The following is a 22,453-nucleotide window of genomic DNA, read 5'->3' as shown; positions in this document are numbered from 1 at the left end:
AGACTGTGCTATGGCAACACAATGCAGCATCTCAGGAACAGGGTATGCTATGAGAAAGTTGAGAGGGAACTTTAAAAAAACCTGTAGACTTACAGGTATGTATGTATTCCAAGTAACAGAAAACAAATGCTACATAAAAGAGCAAGAATAAAAATCACACCACAAAAGAGAAAAAAATACTTTTTTTTTTTTCTTCTAGTGAAACTACAGGACCACGCAGTTTAAATTTCTGTATAGTTACAGTATTGCAATAACTATGGTGTCTAAGTCAAATGAAAGCAACAAATATCCTTCGCTTCATTCTCTAATTCTTTCTAATGGCTTCAGAACCTTCTCTGAGCCAGGATATACATATCCTTAGAAGATAACTTGTGTCATCAACTACTTCACTGTGCTTAAAGTGAGCAAATATGTAGCTAAGGACTTGGAGACAAGTGATAGAAGTGACAGTAAATACAAAATATCATCATTCTTACTGGGTTCTTTTGTGGGAAGCCTGGGGAGTAAGAAATGCAAAGAATGGGAAACAGTAATCTGCTCAGTGCAGAAATATGTTTTCTTTTTTTTTTCTCACTTTTCTCTGGTGCCCTGAAAATGGCTAAGAGGGAGAAGGACTCATGGCAAAGTGGAATCGAGCAATTTAACAAGTTACAGAATATATTCCCCAGTCCTTATCACTTTACCAAATGCTGCCTTCAAAACTCACACTTTAGGCTGCTGACATTGAAATTTATCTCCTCTGTTACAATCTTATCATAATTAAGTTTCCCTTTTCTATTAGCTTGAGTGTTCCAAATATAACTTAATCCTCCCTGCACCTCACATTTCCTGTCCAAACTCCCTTTTGTATGGTTGTAACATTAAGAAAGATCAACATGATGGAATGGTGGTATAGGAGGTGTAGTGACAAAGGGACTAGTGCAATGCAAAGGTGTTACAAAAGGAAAAGCTCTCACTCACCTCTGAAGATCCAGGCTCATGAGGGAAACTCCCCAAGGGAGGGATTTCCAACCAAAAATCCTTCCCCTGTGGCAGTCAGACCTTAAATGAGGTCTGAGAGGTACAGCCAGGCTCCACCCTCTCCAGCCTCACACATCAATTGCCTTCACCTGTGCTCCCAGTGCTGACCAGGTCCTTTCCCCAGGTGCTCAATCAGTGGTTCAGGCTGTGACTCAGCAGTTCCCATACAATGGTCATACAGACCAAAGTCATTATTGCTCTGTTTTCTAGCACTTTCAAGACCCTGCTGCCTAGGAACAGCCTTGGAGGATGATGATTATTTATCTATATAACAGAATTTCAATGAATTTACTTTTCTCTGGTTACAACAGCCACATTAAAACACACCAGATCTACAGAAAACTTCAGCTGGTGATCTATGATTTAATAAGTCCAATTTGCTTGACTTTTACTTCTTGTTTCTCCTACCACTGATAATCCTGTGGAGGAGCAAGAGCTTTTTGCTATTATGTTGTCTATATAGAAGGTATGGACTTTCCACCAGTGAATTTTGATGTTAAATGCTATGTTCACAGTTGTGAGTTTTGTTTTGTTTTTAAGGAATTCATAGCCATTGATTTCTAATTGAATGGTTTGCTCATAAACTCTTGTTCAAATGCCTTTTTGATTCTCGTTCTAGCGAACTCCTAATCTGTGCAGTAATTTTTTGCCCATTTGTCCTTAGTTTTAAATTGTGCCTCGTAACAAAGTAAAATGGCCTCCAAATGGGCACTGTAAGAAATCCTGGGCTCTGTCCTCATTGAATTGAAAGCTGAAAGGGCAGCTGCCCCTGGAACAGCATGCACAGTGGGACCAGCTAAGATAGTCAGTCTGTTTGCCCTTTCCTCACAGAAAAGCTTTTCTTAATTAAGAGTAAATATGTACAATGAACACTTATTCGGTGTTAAAAGGAAGATTCAATAACTCACACAAATTCATATGGTCTATTTGAGTGACTTACAGTTTCAGTTATGCATTGTAACATTAAACAGTATTACTGAGACTCGATGCTCATAGCTAACTGCAACCAATTAGGGGAGCTCAGAAAACCGCACAATTAAATATCCTCAGAAGTCAATCAGAATAAAGATGAGCACTTGGAAAAAATTATGCGAGATTTTTAGGGTCTGTTTTTCTTCTTTTTATTATTATTTCAGTTATTAGTTTGAGAAAACACCACCTAATGATAAATAATAGGCTCTTTTCTAGTTATTAGGATTTTAGATTTCTGTAAGATCCCCTACAAGTTGAACCGACTAAGTAACTATCTCATAAACGGGACAACAACGGAACTAAAACCCAAATACAAGCTGTAGCTTCTCAGTACCCTGCATTTTTTCCACCGTGGCCAGAAGTTGGAGCCTTCTACTCACATGCTATTGTATAATTACTCATTGTTCTTTTTACCCATCTTGTGAGAGCTTCAATTACTAGCTTGGAAACAAATGATTAGGGTATCCAAAGCATTGGTTGCCCTGACACATGAAACAAAAAGGTTAATTACTGCCAACATGTGGACATACTTCTTATTAACAGCAGGTATAAGTAGATAATAACCAGTTCTTAAGTGTTTATTGATACTGAAGAATATGTCCTCTGTGTGTGATATTCACCCCAAAACATCCGATTGGCAACACTTTCTGATTGGTCTTGTGCCTGTCTATAACTCAGTAGCATTATGGAGTAAGAAACCCGTAACATGACAAGATTTTTCATGATTATGAGCAGTAGCTTGGCAATGGAATTCTCCTTTATGTGCCACTTTCAAAAAGATCTTACAGTTCAAGCAGGACAGTTTTGATCACCCTTTTAAAGTGGTTTAAAGAGTCCAATTTCTTTGTCAAGGTTCTCAGAGAAAGAAGGCAATTTCTCAAGGCGCGCAATATTAGTCCCCAGCCTATCAGTCACTGTTACGAGGCAAGCCTTGAGAGTCTGATGGCTGAGGTCTATTAACTGCTCACAAGATTGATAACAGGCTAAGTTGCAAAGGAAACGTTAGATATCCAATCAGTTTGACAATCTCTTAAACTTCTAGCAATACTGCAGCAGAACAGACATTGCTTGATGCACACAGATTTTTAGTCAGAAACTATTTTTCATTTGTAATTCCATAAACGAAGAGAAAGGTAACTGCATGTGCACAAGCCAGGAAGCTGAAGCCCTTCTCTTCCATTACTTAGTCTCAACTCAGAACATTTGCTTTGTCTCAATTGGGAAATTACAGTCAGAAATAACAGCCTGTGTAGTTGTTTCATTCTGTGCAGTCATTACGCATCTATAATGCATTAATAAACAAAACTTAATTAAGGTAAGCTGGAGCAATACCACCCAGTATTTTAATCTCCCAGTGGAAATTACTTGAAAATTTCTTTGTATTACAACACATAAGAAAACGCAGGAAAAATACCTGTAAGAAGTTGGGCAATCTCAAGCCATAAACCCATTCTTTCAGTTTTAAATGTCAGACTTCAGAAAGTGACAGTGTCTCAACACATTCAGATAAAAAGGTGTGTGGAGGTAGAGCAGCCTTCTGCTCCCCAAATGGCTAGGAATAACAGAAAAGGCAGATTTCTGTGATCTCTGTGAAGTAGTTCTTTGCCTATTTCAAGAGCAACAGGAATTCTGATGTACTCCAAGCCCAGTCAGTTCTGACTCTGCCCATCATCTCAGCTTTTTTTCTAAATAATACTCCATATTTCATTCACACTACTTGCATGAGCCACGAGCACTTCACTCTTTACAGTGGTTTTCTGCAACTTTGCTTACATCTCTTCCCAAAGTAATTAATGTTGCAGTTAATTCTAATGAATCCCTCAGAGTTAATGTCATTGTATGTTAATTCCCATACTGCAACTGCAAAGAGCACAGGTGTAGACAGAACTCTTCAACTGTATGATGCTGTACATGTCAGTGTAGTATCTCTCTTAAAACGTAGTATCTATCTTAAAATGTGTTATTAAAAAAACAGACAGAGCTTTCTTGACATCTATTAGTTCTAAATGTTGTTAGCAAAATCAGAATCAAAGACTAGATCTCAATGAGCCAGGCATCACATGCCCAACTATAATTGCTTACCCTACAGTAGAGATTCTTTTGTTTTCATTACAATTCTGGAAGCATGAGACATGCAAACTGTAGTTACAAAAATTTCAGTATTTGGAAGTTCTTAGTATCCAATCAATATTAACAGCCCCTGAAAATTTCGCAAGTAGGGCTAAAAGCTTTTTCAGGTAAAAGGGGAAAAAAAAGCAACACCGAGGTCTGAGTGCTGTAAGGACTATTGACATAACGGTCACACTGCTCTTCCCCTTTCCAATGACCTGGTTTCTCTATGGGTAAGAGAGACTGCCACTTGCTTCTACTGCACTTCAATGCACACATTAACTTAAATGTGATATACTACTTCAAAAGATCTCAGGGTTCACTTCATATTGGAATAACTATAATTTTTTTATTATTATTATTCAAAGTAGTCCTGTCTTGCCTTTTAGATGATACAGAATAAAGTAATAAAGCTTGTTTTACTGCAATCATGTGGGGCCCTGATTCCTAAACGTCCAGACTGAGACAACGTAGTCCTTCCTTGCATCAGTGGATGTACATTTTTTAAATGCTATTCCCACCACAACTGAAGCCTCATAAATTATTTACTTCTACAAGGGTAGAGACCTGAAAATAATGTAAACAAACAAACAAGCTCCCAACACCATATCTGGGCAAACAAGCTCCCAACACCATATCTGGGCAAACAAGCTCCCAACACCATATCTGGGCAAAGTCCTTCAAATCATGCAATGTGCTTTTCTTAATTTCTTCGTCTATTCACAAGATAATACACTAGACATTAACAGATTTAAACAGACCACAGAGGAAAAGCAACTAATTCACTGGAATGTTACTGTTTTATCATAATGTTAAAGAAGTAATTCTAAGCATGACTCAGATGTAGTATAAGACGTTGGTTTTTTGTTTTTGGGGTTTTTTTTTTTTCGGTTTTTTTTTTTTAAATCTTAGACACTGTATTTGCTACCTAGATGCCATGAATTAAAATAACTATGAGCACAGTCATAATTAGACTCAACAACATACAGTGATTCTTTTGAAAAAGAACACATTCTTCACCATGTACGATGGACAATGAACTCTGTACCACTAAGACACCCTGCAACGATCCCTGTGAACAAAAATTCCTTTTTTTTTTTTTTTTTTTTTTTACACTGTAAAAATATTTTCAGACACCTATGAACTGCATTTCTTAGCATACTCAGGTCTCTTGCTATGCAAGTCATCTCACACTGGAATCTGCCCCTGCATTCTGCCTATTCTGACAAGTTCCAGTGGTGCCTGTAAAAAGGATAAAGCAAATTTGTCCATATAAAAAGTTGAAAATATTCTTTCTTTAATAAATCACTGAGCTGAAATAATTACACTCGTCCACCTTCTTCTTTACAAGAAGTTTGGCTATCTCTCTGTATTCTCTTTTCCAAAGAGTCATCCTAAAATGAAACATTAAGAAGCTCTGAAACAAATACTTTTCTTTCCCTAAAATGTCAGCAGAGAAGTTTAAAATGTAACTGCCAGACAGTTTCAAACCAAAGCAAAAAGCCATTGTAATGAATGCACAATTAACGAGAAAATTGTCGATTGTCTGATTTCTTGCTGATGTGTTTGAAGATTTTAGCTTTGTGGACACTCTTTGGTTTCTGGTAACCAAATCCTCCACCTCCACCTCTTTTCTGTAGCCTTCTGCCTTGGTTGCTGTTCACATCTGGAATTTTATGGGTTAAAGAGCATAACAAAAGCCTTAACTGAAGCGTTGCTTATTGGGTACTGCGAGCATTATTAAGAAGAGGAAAAAAAAGTATTACACAAAACACACAAAATTGTGTACTATTTCAGTACAGACCTCTAGAACATGCATGCAATATTCCAGCACCTACAAGGCTGCAGCATCTGAAGTCCATATCTATATTAAAGCAGACATTTGTAAGCAATTATTAAAACAGGAAAAATTGCCATTTAACATTTTCATTATTTCGACACGCTGCACGTATGTGACTATTAGCAATACTAAATAAAACCCAACAAAGAACACAGAATTTGAAATAGCATACCTACTTCCATAAGTTGCATTTAACATTTTTTAAAGCAGGAATTCAGCTTTGAAACACAGCAGTAAAAGGATACTGAGGTCAACGTATGGAGGGACTTTAAAGCCAAAAGAGAGGCTGACTTTGTTAAGATCCAAGTTCCCCACATTATAGATCTGCTTCAGAGAATGGGAGTCATAAGCTCGAATGTAAGCTTTGTATGCTTCCTGGGCTGACTTGTGAAGGAAGTAGTTCTTCTCAATCAGTTTCTCCAGCTGATGAGAAGAAAAAAGAGACATTATGGAATTATGGCTATAACAATAAGTTAAATGCAAGCCAATTATTTACTGTGTGCACTGCAGTGACATTCATTATTCACTTTAGTAAGACTGCACTGTGACAGCAGAGCACACATCTACAGTGCTTTTACAACCAGGCACTAAAGCCTGAAGCTGAATTGTTGTACAAATCTTCAGCAATGAGAAAGTTTACAAAAACATTAAATTAGGTTGTCCTAACGAAGCTCATTGAGAGGAGAATCATATGATTCTATGAGTAAATAACTACAGCCACAGTTATGTGCACTGAGAATTAACAGACAATAACAACACACTTAAGTCAGACATCTAAACAGTACCATTCCATATAATCTTGCTTATAGCTCTATCTAAAATGCTGGAAATTCACCATAAAATGCACAGTATTATTTTTAAGACAAAAATGAAGATGCACTAATTTAGACTGAAGTATTTTATTTGTTGAGGGCTAAGTTCCCAAAGCTTAGATCTGAGTGTCTCATTTGACTGCAACAATTCGGCAAACCAATGTTAAGTCACTAATTAGGCATTAGTACTTCTAACTATTATTAAGAACTAACAGAGATTCTGTAGGGACTGTCCTCACTGCTTCTGGTATTTACTATATCAAATTTAAGTTACTACAAAGAAACTTCACACAGCTCTTAAGAAAATGATTCACAGAGCTTAAATAAAAATAAAAATTCACATCTACAGAGCTATCTATGCTATTCTCTTCTACTTTGTCCTCTGTGGTAATTTTTGTTGGATAGAAACATGTGCCAAGTTTGGCTGACACCAGGCTTCATTAATACCAGCTTGATAAAAATATACCTGGAACATATACTGGCATTTCTAGGTGTTGGTACTGGATTTCTTTATGTATGCTGAAGGCTGAGCAAATCATCTTGTAAAAGATTAGATACTCAGAATTAATGTAAGCATGCATAACCATTTAATAAAAGCTACTGGAAACACTATTTGCTGTCTAGAAAATATTCTATTCAAAAGCTGAAAGCATATTTACACCACTATGATTTTGCAATGCACTGGGGAAAAAAGAATCCTCACAAGCAAATGCATATGGTGCAATATCAGCAATTTAGTACTGGATATTAAAATTCTTCATTTCATACCTGAGACTGGATATCTGAAATCTTTGACCAGGAAAACTCAAATTCACTGAGTGGTACCTTAGAAGAACAAATGAATAAATGCATAATCTAGATTATTTCTATTGTACAAACAGTAAGACGTAAGACAAATAAGAACAGACCTGACAGAAATAGAAGACTTTTTTTTCTTTTTTTTTTTTTTTTTTTTTTTTTTTTTTAAAATAACACAGCTTTATTTGTCAATGAATCTAAAGTCCAAGAGCACACTTTAAATTAAACCTTACATTTTTTTAGGTCTTTGACATTTTCAACTTAAAACAATGACGACGACATTAGTAATCCTTATCAGAAATACATTCACTGAGATTGCCTCTGCATAAAGAGGGCAGCACTGTACTTCCCTTAAATTACAGTAATAAAGATACTTTTTATGACCCTTTCACTGCTTTAACTACAAATAACAAGAATCTGGACTGTAAACAACTCCATAAGGAAAGCCCCTATGAACCTATGAGCAGTTCTCTCTTATTAAAATGGTTACATTTGAAAGAAAGCTACCCATCTTCTGGAATTGAAAAAAAAAATGCCATTATTTTAATAGAAAAATAAGAACTGCACTGGCCAAGCTCCCAGTATCTTTTCATGAAAAGGTCATAGGAAAATTGTATTTTAATAATGCACACTGCACAGCTGCAAAGCAACTGTTAATACACACAGTCACCTTTGAGTCTAAGAGTCTGCAGAATAGAGCCAAATATTCAGTTACATATTTTGTAAGTGACAGAATAATTTGTGCTCAGAAGTTAAAATGTTTTGTTAATCGTTAAGGTTTTTGCCTTTAAAATCATGACTGCACAGTAAAAACAAAAAACAAAAGGAATTCTAGAGGTAAGTTTACCCTGGCTTGTTTCAGGTAACGAAGGAAGCCCAGTTCCTCTGGACGTAAAATGAGCAGAGCATGTCCTCTACCATTTATACCTCTGGCAGTTCTACCAACACGATGAATATACTCCTTTTGCAGAGAGAAAAGAAAACAGTTAAGTCCAGGCAGTCTCTCATATAAGCAGCAATACAAACAGTTTTATGAAAAAAGCATTTAACATTAACAGTGTCAGCAACATCAGTTTTGTTTCAAAACTTTCTTAGCACCGACATACAGACGAGGCAAACCAAGTGCTGATGAAGCAAAGCACAGAACTAGTTGAGACAGAAATCCCTGACTAGAAGCATCTTACCTCCTACTGAAGAAAAAAGAACCTTAGCCTAATGCCACTGAAAACTTAACTTTACTTGCTATGTTTGTCAAGGTATCTAAGTTTTTAAGTCTTTTTTGTTTGCATTGGACATTTTTTCAAATGAGAATTCTAATTTTTAAATAACCAAGCTTTTAATGGAAAAGCTGTTACGAGACTCAAGCACGCATATATAAATTCATACTCCTAAGGGGTATTTTTTTTGTTGTTTAGCTTATTGGATTTTAAATTACTTTGATACCATAAAGAGTTATGTTCTATGTCTTCACTAGCTGCAGCACTTCCCAGGATCTGGTGGAGATCAGTGGATGAAATCAGCTGCCAGATGTGAACGCACCTGAATTCTGACCTCTGTCGAGCAGAAGATGCAGGTTGTCTCTGCAGCGACACTCGCAGCTAGGATTTGAAGGTATTTTTATTTCCATAACTTACTTTTGGATCATCTGGAGGGTCATACTGGACAATCCAGTCCACCTCAGGAATATCCAGTCCTCTGGCAGCTACATCAGTGCACAGCAGGATTCCAGATTCTGCATTACAGAACTGGAAAAATGTTGTAGTACGTTTTGTCTGTTTCTGCTTGCCCTAAAACCAAAAAACAAATCAAACAAAACAAGAAAATAACCCAAAGAACACATATATTAAGGATGTCCACTAGAAACACCTTGCCAGTTTGTAAGCTTACATGTAATTTCTCATTTCTCAGACTATATCACTGCCAAAAAATATAAAATACTTCAGGGCATCTTTCTACCTTGTGGATTTGCACAGACCAAGCAGAACAATTTCACAGTGAAAAAGCAATGCTACCACAGAAAACTGGTACCTTCAGAGGTTACAGTGTATATTCAAAGCATTAAAAACTCAAATTACTTAAGTGTTACTTTCAGAGGGACTGTATGGAAACCTGATGTTTAGAAACAGTCATTACCAGATTCAATAAAAATAAATCAACACATAAAAATACTTACATGAATGGCCAAAACAGGCAAATCAATGTAGTTGAGTAATTCATAGTGGTACTTCACTGACATACACGAAGAAAAAAATACCATTAGTTTCTTCTTCCGGTTCTTCTTCAGGAACGTGAAGAGCAAAAGGAATCTTTTCTCAGATGGGCACACTACATAGCCCTGGAAATTATTTAAACATTGTTAAACAGTACAGAACACACTTTTTGCAGGGGACTATTAGCAAAAGTTAATTTTCCAGCTACACAGAATGAAGCCAACTGATTTACTGTCTGTTTCTCACTTTGTTATATGAAACTCCTTAAACACTGATGACAGCAAAAACTTACTCTACAAACTACAAAAGAATTTTATTGAATTCTTGCTACTAGTCAACTCTTTAAAGGTAATATCTACCTACTGGTATTTTAAAAACAATTATCATTTTATCAACTGCAAGAACCTAGAAACTAAGGTGCAACTCCATTTAGCCACCATCTTAAGTAGAAAAAAACAAAATCTCAAGTGTTCTCTAGTCAGTAACACAGTACTTAATACACACAGGTACGTAATATAGACAGTAGTTAGAAAGTGTAACTAACTATATTATTACTTCATGAATTTCTTACATAACCTTTAAGACAGAGTGAATAAAACCTTTCAGGTAAGTCAACTTTTGCCCAGTAGGATGTTAAACACTTCAAGGGATGGGCATTTATACAACCCATCTGAAAAGAACGTAGGGCCTGTTGGTTTTTCTCAGACCTCTTTAAGTAACATTTATGTTTTACCTGTTCAAGACCATCTACTGTTGCTGTCTCCTTGTTATCATCAACTCCTACATACAGTGGTTCTTTCTTCAGAGAGATCTTGGCTAGATCTTCCACCTTCCTGGTTTGCGTAGCAGAAAACAGCATCGTCTGTCTGCGCTCTGAAGATGGATTATAAGAATGCTTAATTTTTTAAATGAGAATTCAAATAGCAAATACTTAAAATCTTTAGTTGCAAACTCCGCTGCAGCAATTCTTCACCTTTTTTCCATTAATTTAAAATATACTACTACTGATAAAGAAAGGCAGGTATTGTTACATTGTGTATTGCATTGCACAATATTCACTTCAGCTGCCACCATCTCCAAAAATCTTAATGCACTTCAGCCTTGCTAAACTTTTCTTAGACAATCCATAACACACACATTTTTGCATGTTTGGCATGTGGCTGTGCATCTTCAATGGGTCTTACAGCAGGTGTACCCAACCAACTGCCTGCCTATCATATCCCAGCATAAATATACAGCCTGATACCGTAACATTTTCTTACTACAAGAGTACAGCAAAAATGCACTTAGCCTGTTCAATTTTACAGCTACAAGAACTGCACCAATTGGTCTCGTGGAATAACTGGTGACACCATTTTCAGAAAGATTTCTGTTATTTTGAGTGTTTTAAAATAAATTCCTTCTCAGGGAAGGAAAACAAACTAAAATCAAGCAAGACAGAAATCTTTCATCTATTGCTTCCCAAAGTCATTTTCCCCACTCTTCCTTCACTTAGTTTTAGCGCTGATTATTTGCATTCTTCAAAGGATGTTAGTTACAAAGAATAACTAAACAAAAGTAAAGAAAAGAAGTAGGGTATTCATTAATCTCTCCAGAACAATACTTTAAAAAAAAATCCAACTGCATAGACAGATCTTTTTCTTATTACTTCCTTATTTAATTCCTAAGTTACTTCCTAACTAGGAAATAACAAATAGCAGGAAATAAACAAGAAAGATGAATGAGAACCTGTAGGCATGTCATGGTTCTATGTTTTTTTTGTTTTTGTTTTTTGTTTTTGGGTTTCAGTATTCCACATCAAAACATCATGTAGTGTACAGGGCATTAAAGTGTCACTGCCCCAATTCCAAGTACCTATCCCTGTACATTACAGCAGTCACGGGATCTGACCCTTCCGGGTGGGGGGGGCGCTCTCTTGCTGCCTTGCAGTGGGTGCTGGAGGGTGCTTTCCTAGCCGTTCCAAGCTTTTCAGGTTTGACTCGGTCCCGGGAACTCTCTCTCTCATCTTGTCTGATTTATTAATCTCAATTTCAATTAAATTGTATATATTGTGTTATCTTGTATTCCAATATTATAGTAAAATAAGTTTTCCTCCATAGATTGTTGCCGCTGCTCTTTTCCTCCCTTCCTTCCTTCCCATTTTTGTGGGACTGGGGTGGGGGGGGGAGGGCAGAGGCCTGTCGCCCCTGTCACGGACATAGATTGATCTGGTCAACTCTGTGACAAGGCATTAACCTAAATGTTTTTATCTGAACAAAATCATATTCCTAAAGTACGTAAGGACACAGAAAACTAGGTCCTCCAAATACATGATGCTAAATAATATACTTATCTACCAGAAAAAATGGAGAGAGTTAAGACACTCACTCCAAGGTGCATTTACAGAACTATAAGAATTAATGACTTCTCTTACAATAATTCAGTTATAGAGATGACATAATATTCGTCAAGTAATTTCCAGGAAAGACAGGTTTTTTTTCTCCTTACTTGGTAGAAGTTTTATAATCTGTTTCATTTCTTCCTCAAATCCAACCTCTAAGATTCGATCCGCCTCGTCAATCACCAAACACTGCAAGTTCTTGTACATGAAACCTGGAGTGTTCTAAAAGAATAACAAACTAAAAGTCAGATAGGGACGAGAGTTTTATTACCTTCTATGAAAGTAAGAGGCATTGTTATTTTTGTATACCTGCATATGATCCAGAAGTCTTCCTGGTGTTGCTACAATTATGTTGATTCCATTTCCAAGTTTCTGAGCTTCTGCTGATCTGTTACTGCCCCCCATGATCAGACCATAGGTGTGAACATGATGATTCATAAGTTCTTTAAGAACTCCATAGGTTTGCATGGCAAGCTCTCGAGTAGGTGAAAGAATAATAACACCTGTCCCTAAAACACACATCAATTGACTCAGGTTAAGTTCCACTTCCTCCAGTCCCTTTCACAGTCACATCCCTTAACATCTGGGTCACTACAAAATGAAGGAAATGCTTACCATTTCTAGGCATGAATTTTAACTTGTAGATGAGCTCCACTGCAGGAATGAGAAATGCAAGTGTTTTGCCGCTGCCTGTTTTGGCAGCTGCTAAAATATCCCTGCAAAAGGCAAAGTTAGAAGAAGAAGTGTTAAGGACATCCCACAGAGAAAAAATAAATCTTATTCTGAATGATATTGACTATGTGAAAACGTAACATGGTTTTAATCTAACTAAAATTAAGTGTCCCATGACAGATATGGTTCACAGCTCGGTCTCTTATTTCTACGAAACACACTGATACAAGAGACTAATGAAAACAGATTCTACTGCTTTCAAAGCCAAATGCAAAGCAATTTCCATTAACTTACTGTAATAACTGGAAAGATCAACACGATTAAAAGGTGATACAAAAGGTGTAGCGACACAGGGACTAATGCAATACAAAGATATCATAAGGAAAGGAAAAAGAACTGCTCACCATTTCCAAAGACCTAGGCTCACAGTGGAAAACTTCACCAAGGAAAGATCTCCAGAAGGAGATCCTTGCCCAGTGGCAGTCAGCCCTTAAATGAGGTCTAAGAGAGGTGCAGCCAGGCTTCACCCCTTCCAGTCATACACATCAATTGCCTTCACCTGTGCTCCCAGGGCTGACCAGGTCCTTTCCCCAGGTGCTCAATCAGTGGTTCAGGCCGTGACTCAACAGTTCCCATACAACTTACCTTAAGTATTTGTTCACACGTAACACATACACCTCATTAATTTGTATTTACAACTACAAATGAAATATTGAAATTACAAAACAATGTTTCGAAAAGAGCGTAGCTCCAAGAAGTCACGTTTCTTCTACCTAATTTGTTACCATCATTTACACAACATTTGAGGTCACTATGGCAATTAAAAAGATATATTTCTTACCTGCCTTCCAGAAGAGGTTTAATACTTTTATGCTGAATTTCTGTCATGTGTGTAAAGCCCATATCACTGATGCCTTTCAATGTATTCTCACTTACAAGACCAGCAAGGGAAGTAAAAGAATTGTCTTCAAAGGCACCTGAAGAGAGAGAGGGAGAAAAACATTCACTAACTTCAACTCTGTCCATCCCAAGACTGCCCAGTAAGAAATCCACCTTACAAACAACTTCTTACAATTCCTTCCTACTGTAAAATTTTCAGATGCTAAAAACAATACTCTGTATTAACGTACTCCCAGGGATGCCACAGAGACCTGTTAAAAACGAACGATTACACTGCTTCTCATGCCAATTAGCAATACAACTCTATTTAACTGGCCCTTCTTTCCATATTTAAATATGTGCACGTATATTTCAAAACTGTTTTTCAAAAGTAATTTTAAGACCAAAACATGTACATATAATGCAAATTTCAAAGAACATTAGTTGAATGATAACACTGCAGCTGCCAATATCACGTCATCTAATGTTTAAACACCAGGTTTTTAATGCAAATTTGAGAACTTGCTCTGGAAGAAAGCTTAAGAACTGGGATTTTTGTATACCTATGAAAAAAGAGAACACAATATACCTGTTAGACCCAGAGGTAAACTGGGCACTTCATCCTCCTCTTCTGCTTCTTTTTCTCCAGAATCCTGCCCATCTTCACCTTCTGCCTCCACAGATAAGTCTTCTTCAGCTTTTGCTTTCTTAGTTTCTGTACCTAGGACAGTATTTTACAGAGGACAAGCCGTTCTCAGTGAGAGGTACGAGAAATACTTTTCTCATCCAAAGCTGTGCTGCAGACTGGCCTGCTTTACCCTGTAAATCATTCGTACAGACATCGTGTAGTAGGAGCGGTCAGGAGAAGGGGAGACAAGGTTTCTGTGGAGCTTTCAGACACAGACTGCACAAACGTACCTCCCTCGGGACCAGCCGCAGCCTTCCTCTTCTTCTTCTTCCTCCTCTTCGCCCCAGCGGCCTCAAGGCCCGGCGCTGCCCGCTCATCCTCCTTTGTCTCTCTCTCTGCCTCCGCCTCGGGGGCCGCCGCCTCCTTCACCTCCTCGTCCTCCTCCGGGGGGCCCAGCGAGGCCCGGCCTGGGCACGGAGAGGGAAGATGTAGAAGAGCCGTAAGCCGCGGCGCTCGGAGGCTCAGGGACCGCCAGCCAGCCCGCCCCGGCCCCGCCGTACCTTCCTGCTCTGCAGCCCGCAGCTTCAGATTACGCTGCCGCAGCTTCAAGTTCCTCTTGTGGATCTTCTTGCGGAGCAGCCGCATGGGCAGGTTGCCCGCGGCCACCGACACCGACATCCCGGCTGCGCGCTGCCCGCCTACCTCGATCACACGTGGGGACGGTGGCCACAGCCCAGCGATGCGTATCCGGGACGCGCCGGAACCTCGCCGTTCGGCTGGCGCCCCCCAGCGGCGCGGGGGAGGCAGCGCAGGGCTCCAGCTAGCCCAGCCGTGCTATGGCTGAATTCCTGTACTACATGCCGGCTCCAGGGCATGGCTTCTTAGAGCTTTGTTCCAGGCTGCTCCTCAGCTCAGCGGGAGGCAGGATAGCCTTTCCTCCTCGCGTCCTCTTTCTTGCCTCTTCATCCTCATCCAGAGCGGTTCATTCAACCTCCTTTAGATCCCTCTTGACCAGCAGGTGGCACAAATAGCACAGGAATTTACAGCAATTTGCTCGGGTTTCTTAAACCAAGAAACGCAGTGTTCTGGAAATCTGAATTGCTACGAATTGGGTAATGCTCAGCCTGCAATTACCTGGGGCAAGGCACATTAAGCTCAGAATTATGGCTCTACTAACTTCAAAGTGTTTATTACAGGTAACTTTTTTTTTTTTTTTTTTTTTTTTTTTTTTTTAAGAAAGATACTTACACCAAAAATGAAACAAAATTCATTTATAGAATCATAGAACCATTAAGGTTGGAAAAGACCTGTAAGATCACCTGCCCCAATCCACCCACACCACATCCTCCAGTGGCACATCTCCACAGCTCTTGAACACCTCCATGGATGGTGACTCCACCACCTCCCTGGGCAGCCAGTGCCACAACATCACCAGTTTTTTGCAGAAGAACTTGTTCCCAGTCTCCAAGTGGAACCCCCCCCCCAACACAGCTCAAGGCCAACACCTCTTGCTGTGCCTCTGGTCTTAGTGAAGAGCAAAGGGGGAACAGCAGCCCCTGCAGGATTTTACATTGCCCCCAGAGCTGCTAATGCCCACACCTTCTAGCAACAGTGCTGCTTCTGTGTGTCCCCACATGGTCCATGCTGGATCATGAAACTCACAGGATAGGAGGAGAGAAGCTGCAGAGCAGCCAAGGAGCATCAAGATTAACTGCTGGCCCCATCTCCAAATCTAGCCACGTGCCTCAGAATGAAATCCTCCAGCATCTCTGAATACTGTCTTGCTTTTCATCATCTGTAATTATTGGTGTGCAGCTTTCACACACATTACCCAGATGAGACTTTTTTTTTTTTGCCAGAATTTCAAACTGCTGAAAGTTACATAACATTTTAAAATTTCTTTCATTTATTAATAATATAATGTAGTGGAAATATTAGGTCACTGCCTGAACCAGTTATTGAGCATGTGATGGGAAGAAAGGGCCAACTCAGAGGAGTTCAAGTGTACACAATATACCTGAGTGACCAGAAGGGAAGGAGCCAGGATCCATCCCTTCCCAGACCTCATTTAAGGGATGGTAGTGGAGATAAAGGTATTTCCTGGGAGGTCCCTCCATACTTGAGGCCTTCTGAAAGTAAGTAGTGTGCTTACTGCTGTTGTGTCTGTGCAAGTCCTCACTTGCTGCAGCCTGAGACCTTGCTGCTCCATTGTCATTACTGTACTTTCCATTGCATTATATATACATACATTCAAATTAGCAATAGCTACTAGACCTGTACAAGAGAAAGACAGGAGATGCCGCTGTTCTTCAACAATCATAAGAAATTAAGACACAATTCCAAAAAAATATTGTTGTTTATGAAAAGCATATGGAAAGAGGAGGAAGAATTAACACTGAAGATAATTTAATCTCAGCGGGTATTGCTGGAGCAAGAAAAGATGTCCCTATTTGGGCATCACTGAAATAAGACTGAACAAATTGGTATTGTAACACCTTTATGCTTTATACTTGAAAGTGGAACCTTGCAGGTGAACAAAGGCTTCACAAGAAACAAAACTACCAATGTTTTGTTTTTCAGTTTAAACAAACTGAAACAAGAGATCCCCTTGGCTGATTCTTTCTCTAAGTTATTTTCTGTCCCAGGCTCTCATTAAGCAATGCTGAAGAGTAACCTGGACTCCAGGACACCCTATAGGAGCACATTTTTGCTGTTTTAGTCCATCTCTCACATAATTACCTTCAGAACTCTCTCTATTTCATAAATGCAAGTAGTTGCTGTGGGGCAGAATACATTGCACATCACTTGCAGCAGACTTCACAGGTGTTCACTGTGAACATTCTTGGCAGTTTGAAAAGCATGACCTCTAGCTTGGCTGTTGAGCTGCTCTGCTTACAGATGTGACACAAACTGTGAAGCAAAAAAGGTGACCAGGTCCAAACTGGCCACTGGCATATTAAATAACGAGGATATCTGTGTGTAAGCACAGTCTCCATTAGATGTGTTTTGAAAAATAAATTGAGCCATCCTCACTCATCAAGAAAGGCTTTTGGTACAAAACTCTAGGGAATGTCATGTCAAGGCTGAATTTTAAGCAGCTTCTTGCTGCAAGTCAGTGTAGTTTAGGTTCTGGAAATATATTTCCATATTTCCTCCCTGTCTACCTTACATCATGCCTACAGAATATACTTTTAATTAGCTAAATATTTGTTCTTTCTACACTGTGCTGATTTATAGTTACATGGTTAGATTCACTATTTGGATCCTTCTGAAATATTGTCACTGTGCAAATAGAGTGAATTAAAAATCTGGGCAGGAGAGAGCTGACACCAATACTTATACTGAGGGCAGAGAAAATTATCTTCTTCAAGAACAGGATGATCCACATGTTCTTATCTCAGCCAGCACTGCCAGGGTCATCACCATTTAGCTTTCATCCATATCACCACACTCTCAGATCTGCCAAGATGTTGGACCTGGAAAACGTGTTCTGTTAAGACCCCATATGAGGAACTCATCTCAGTGTCCCCACTGGGCGCAGGTTGACTTGGCAAGAGTTTGTGAAAGTGCATTAGTGTGGCACAAGGCCCAAACTGACAAATGCTTCTGTGAGGTATGTTAGATCCCTCTGAACAGGATATATGGGATATACACCAATCATCTGTCAACACAATTTTACAAGTTTTCTTTTGTTGGCAGGGAGCAGAAGGAAAACATCGATGCATTTGCAGAGGAATGATAGTTTTGCATCTGCGTAGGCAGATATCGTGGCATTATGGGATATGGGACTTTGGAAATTAGATTCCATTAGGTGGCTACATATCATATGCTCCAACACAGCATTGTCCCCATATCTTGTAAAAGATATTGCTTAGAGCTTACTTCACTAGAGAGTTCAAAACATGTTTTGAGCTCTATCCTTTTTCTTCAAGCAGAAACTGTGGGAAAAATGACAAAAAAAATCAGAAAGCAATAATGTACATTTCTTAGTGACAAGTCCAGACAATACTTGAAATGATTAATTTATCGTACTGTTTTCTGAAGTTTGGCATTTCCTAGATTCAGCAAGAATTCCCTGTGGTACATAAGTTTCATTTCTGCCCATAGGTTCATTAATAACTGCTCGACTTACCAGGCAGTCCTTACTAACAGTAGGATTTTTTTAAATTATTATTGAGTTGCTGTCAGAACATATCAGATTTTCTACACGTGATCTTGCAGGCAGAACTGTAGGAGATCATGTTTTGTTTACCTAAGCTTTCTGAAGTTGAAGGATTCCAAATTAGAGACTCTGAATCTCTGAATACAAATGTTTTCAATATCCTAGTGTGTTGTCAATGGCACTATTTTGAAGCCAGATTTAGAATGTTTGTTCTCATTTACCCTTAAGTTACTTATGCTAGTTGAAAGTGCAACATGAAAGTAATCTTTGAGTTCAGCTGCATCATTTCATATAAATCATCATGATGTATGTGAAAAGTATCAATCTCATGCAGAAAAAAAATCACAAAAAACTCATAATTTTTACTGCTTAAATATGGCAAACAGGGTCAGTTTTCAAAAATATCTCTGAAAAGAATCTTTTTATTGTCATAGTTGGCTATGAAAAAACCATCAGCAATGGCACTAGTGAACATCTGCACCATTAAACTAGAAGAGTTAAACTAGAAAAATCAGTTCTTCTATGTTCTGCACCCACAAAATTGACAACCTTTCAGAACCATTGTTTCAATTTTAGAGATGATAGTTTCTGCTCTTAGACCAAATTTATCTTTCAGACTAATAAGTTCTGGATAGGCACTGAGTTTAAAATCAGTTTTCATATAGACAGGTAGAAGGTTTATTTTCTGCAAATGTGTGTTATGCACGAAAGTCTGTATACATATGCAAGTGTGTCTGCAGAAATGATCACTTTCCCACTTAATCAACACATTTTATTCTAAAACCTGAACTTTGGAAAAGTTACCCACTGGAACTGAGCTAAAGGTAGAGGTATATCAGGGTATATAAAGATACGCTACGTAAGAAATAGATGACATGATTAACAGAATGGTAGTGAGAGCTTGAAAATTGCTGGTTAGAAATTTCTAATGCTAACTACATTTCTGTAGGTTATCATTGACTATCACTAAATTTGGAAATTTAACACATACCTCTGAATTTAACACAGAATTAGCAAATCTATGTTCATAAAAAGCAGACCAAGCTGACAAGTAGCTTTGTTTTTTAGGATTTTAGTTTAGTATTGCTTCCCAATAACGTCTCCCTCATAGGCCGTATATGGAGTTACTGTCTCAGTTTTAACCGACATCATCAGCACTGTGTAGCACGAAGCATACAATTAGGTCCATACCAAATTTGAGGTTTGTTTTTTTTTTTGTTTTTAGGAAATTTCTCATTTACCCCATATTTGAAAACCTGAGCAATGCTGTGCATCAATTGTAAATGCAGACTGGCATGGCCCTGAATATGTTCCAAACCAGAACAAACCTACAGTGAGAGTGAAAAGAGAAGATGGATTGGATAGTATTTCATAAAATACCTTGTAGATTTTTGCATAGCTTTCATGGATTTTCTCAAACTTAAAACTACTCTAGCACTTCTGAGAAGCAGTTTGGTATTTCAGAACATTGGGCCAGAATGATTGGTATTATTAGTTGATTAAAAGGAAGACAGTATTTTGGAGTCAGAGTAACATGGATCACACAAAGATGAGGAACAGAAATAATTCTTCTAATGAATTATCTTTTTTCATAGACAGAGGATCAAGGTCTAATCTTGCAGATTTCAGCATGGCTGTGCATGGAATCCTGCTGTCACACATGATCTGGATGGCAGGAATCCAGGTTACTGCACTGATCTGGCCCTTCCTGAAGTGATGGACCCAACTGACAACAGCAACTAGCTGTTTGCCTACCTATTTTAACCTTAACTACTCGAAATCCACAGAATCAGTTCCCTCTTTTCTCCTCTTCCAGAAAAGAAAGCCAGACTCAGACATTAGCAATTTGCAAGTAATACCTATGTGTATTTGTTATTCTCTGTGCATCATCAACACCACTGTAGCTAATTGTGTGACACAACCTTAATTAAAAAAGAAGCAAGTTAGCCTGTGTGATGTTTCTGGGTAAAAAACACCTACAGTGGTTGGGAAACATTACCTTATGTTAAAAGATGTAAGTTCTTTCCTGCACTAACAGGATTTATGCATTAGCTTCCCCCAGAATCTAAAGCTAATGTCAATATTTTGGATCTCCTCTCTAAAATACACCACGATTAAAGCCCAATTTCTTTAAAACATCACTTAAAACTCTGAAATGAAGAAAGTGAAGAAAGCAGTTGGAATCATAAAAATCTCACAGCAGCTAGTGTAGAAAGCACCTCTAGAAACTACCTTTTCCAAACCACCTACTATAACAGTCTCAAAGACCAGTGTGATGGAACGGCAGTACACAAGCATACTCATGAAGAGACTAGCACAAAAGAAAAACATTATAAGGGAAGGGGAAATAAAAGGACTGCTCACCAATCTCTGAAGATCTAGGCTTACAGGGAAAACTCCACGAAAAAAAAAAAAAAAAAAAAAAAAAGCTTACTCTGTGGCAGTCATCCCTTAAATGAGGTGTAAGAGAGGTGGAGCCAGGCTGCGCCCCTTCCCATCACGCTCATGAATTGCTTTCACCTGTGCTCCCAGGGCTGACCAGGTCCTTTCCCCAGGTGCTCAATCAGTGGTTCAGGCTGTGACTGAACAGTTACCATACACATGCTCAAGTAGGATCAGCTAGAGCAGATTGCTTGGCTCTCTGTCCTGTCAGATTTCTAGTATTTCCATGGATGGAGATGTACAACCTATTGGGACAACGTGTTTCAATGCTTGACCACTCTTGCAGTGAAAAAGCTTTTTTTCTGTGTTTATATGGAATTTGCTGCTTTTCACCTGTTCATTGCCTCTTGTTCTGTCATTGAGGAGTACTGAAAAGAGTCTGACTTCATCATCTTTACTTTTTCTCATTGAGTATTTGTACACACATTAAATGTTGATAAGTTGCCTCTTCTGCACATGGCAGTGCAAAAACGTCTTTTCATTTTGTGTAGGTAGCCATTTTTAATAACATAGCATTTAAGCTCATTATATTATTTTTTATATATGAAGATCTATTATTTTTTAGCACTTTCTGTTTAAAAAAACCCAACTCATTGAAGGTTCTTTTCAAAATACTGTGAAGATTACAAGCAGGATGAGAGGATTTATTAACACGCCTATCAAAATGCAGTTGTAGCCACTGGTTTATAGCTTACAGAATGACAGATTTATATCTTTAAAACAATTCTTTCCTCAGGTATAAGGTACTTTCCTTTTACGCTGCCCTTGTTAATGTGAAGAGTCTTAGTAAAAATTTCACTTTCAGAAGGGGTGGTGTGCCTTTTACATTACTTTATCTTTTACATATGTACACAGGGTCAGCCAAGATTTTTTGAAGATAAAATCTGAGTTGGTGAGATGGATCTCAGGACATTCTGGATGCTTGGCAGCTGGATGGAGACAGAGACGTGGCATTTTGTAGTGCAAAGAACACAAGATGTCACCCTAGCTGTGAGATTTCTCCAACAGAAAAAAATACCATTAGCTGAAGAGGAAAGGGAATGAAGGATTGAGGTTATTTTATAGAAGATGATCATCGCATTCCTTCACTTACAGGAAATCTAGATTAGTAAAATCGTTCAACTAATATAGAACGCTATTTCAGAACAACCAAAAAACCACAAATCATTGAATGTTTCTAATTCAATGCTATTATGCTGTTTATGAGTTCCTTGCTTAGTTTTTACTTTAGGGTATGTTCCTGAAGTTTGAAATAAAAATTTCACTTCACTGAACAGTAACCCTATGCTTATTGTACCTATTAGTGAAAAAGATGATGGAAAAGAGTACAATATTTTTGAGTTATCTTCAGTCTGATTAATGTTCATACATGTACCTTGTATTCTATAAGGTTACTGACAGAGGTGGTGGTGTGTCCTTAGAATCTGTGTAAGCTGCTTTTACTTTTAAGATCATTTCAGATTTCCATTTGTATGGCACTGTTGAGTTACAGCCTGAACCACACATTGAGCACCTGGGGAAAGGACTGG

At 38.3% G+C, this 22,453-nt stretch overlaps 1 protein-coding gene across 1 annotated transcript; it reads right to left on the bottom strand.

Moving 5' to 3' along the window:
• Positions 1 to 5,624: 5,624 nt before the first annotated feature.
• On the bottom strand, positions 5,625 to 15,037 carry DDX18 (DEAD-box helicase 18; the record flags this gene model as incomplete). Its single annotated transcript, XM_079539144.1, has 14 exons — positions 14,881 to 15,037; positions 14,611 to 14,787; positions 14,282 to 14,413; positions 13,655 to 13,790; positions 12,757 to 12,857; positions 12,451 to 12,650; positions 12,249 to 12,363; positions 10,495 to 10,634; positions 9,725 to 9,886; positions 9,186 to 9,338; positions 8,399 to 8,512; positions 7,522 to 7,578; positions 6,187 to 6,364; positions 5,625 to 5,767 (listed from the first exon to the last, which is right to left on the bottom strand). Exons 1-14 carry the CDS (start codon positions 14,996 to 14,998, stop codon positions 5,625 to 5,627), a joined length of 1,926 nt encoding a protein of 641 aa, XP_079395270.1. The 5' UTR covers positions 14,999 to 15,037.
• Positions 15,038 to 22,453: the final 7,416 nt, after the last annotated feature.

The sequence above is a fragment of the Tetrao urogallus genome (genome assembly GCF_951394365.1).
Source record: "Tetrao urogallus genome assembly, chromosome: 8".
Lineage (NCBI taxonomy): Eukaryota > Metazoa > Chordata > Aves > Galliformes > Phasianidae > Tetrao > Tetrao urogallus.
The sequence above is the reverse complement of the archived record's forward strand: the minus strand, read 5'-3'. Positions and strand labels throughout refer to the sequence as shown.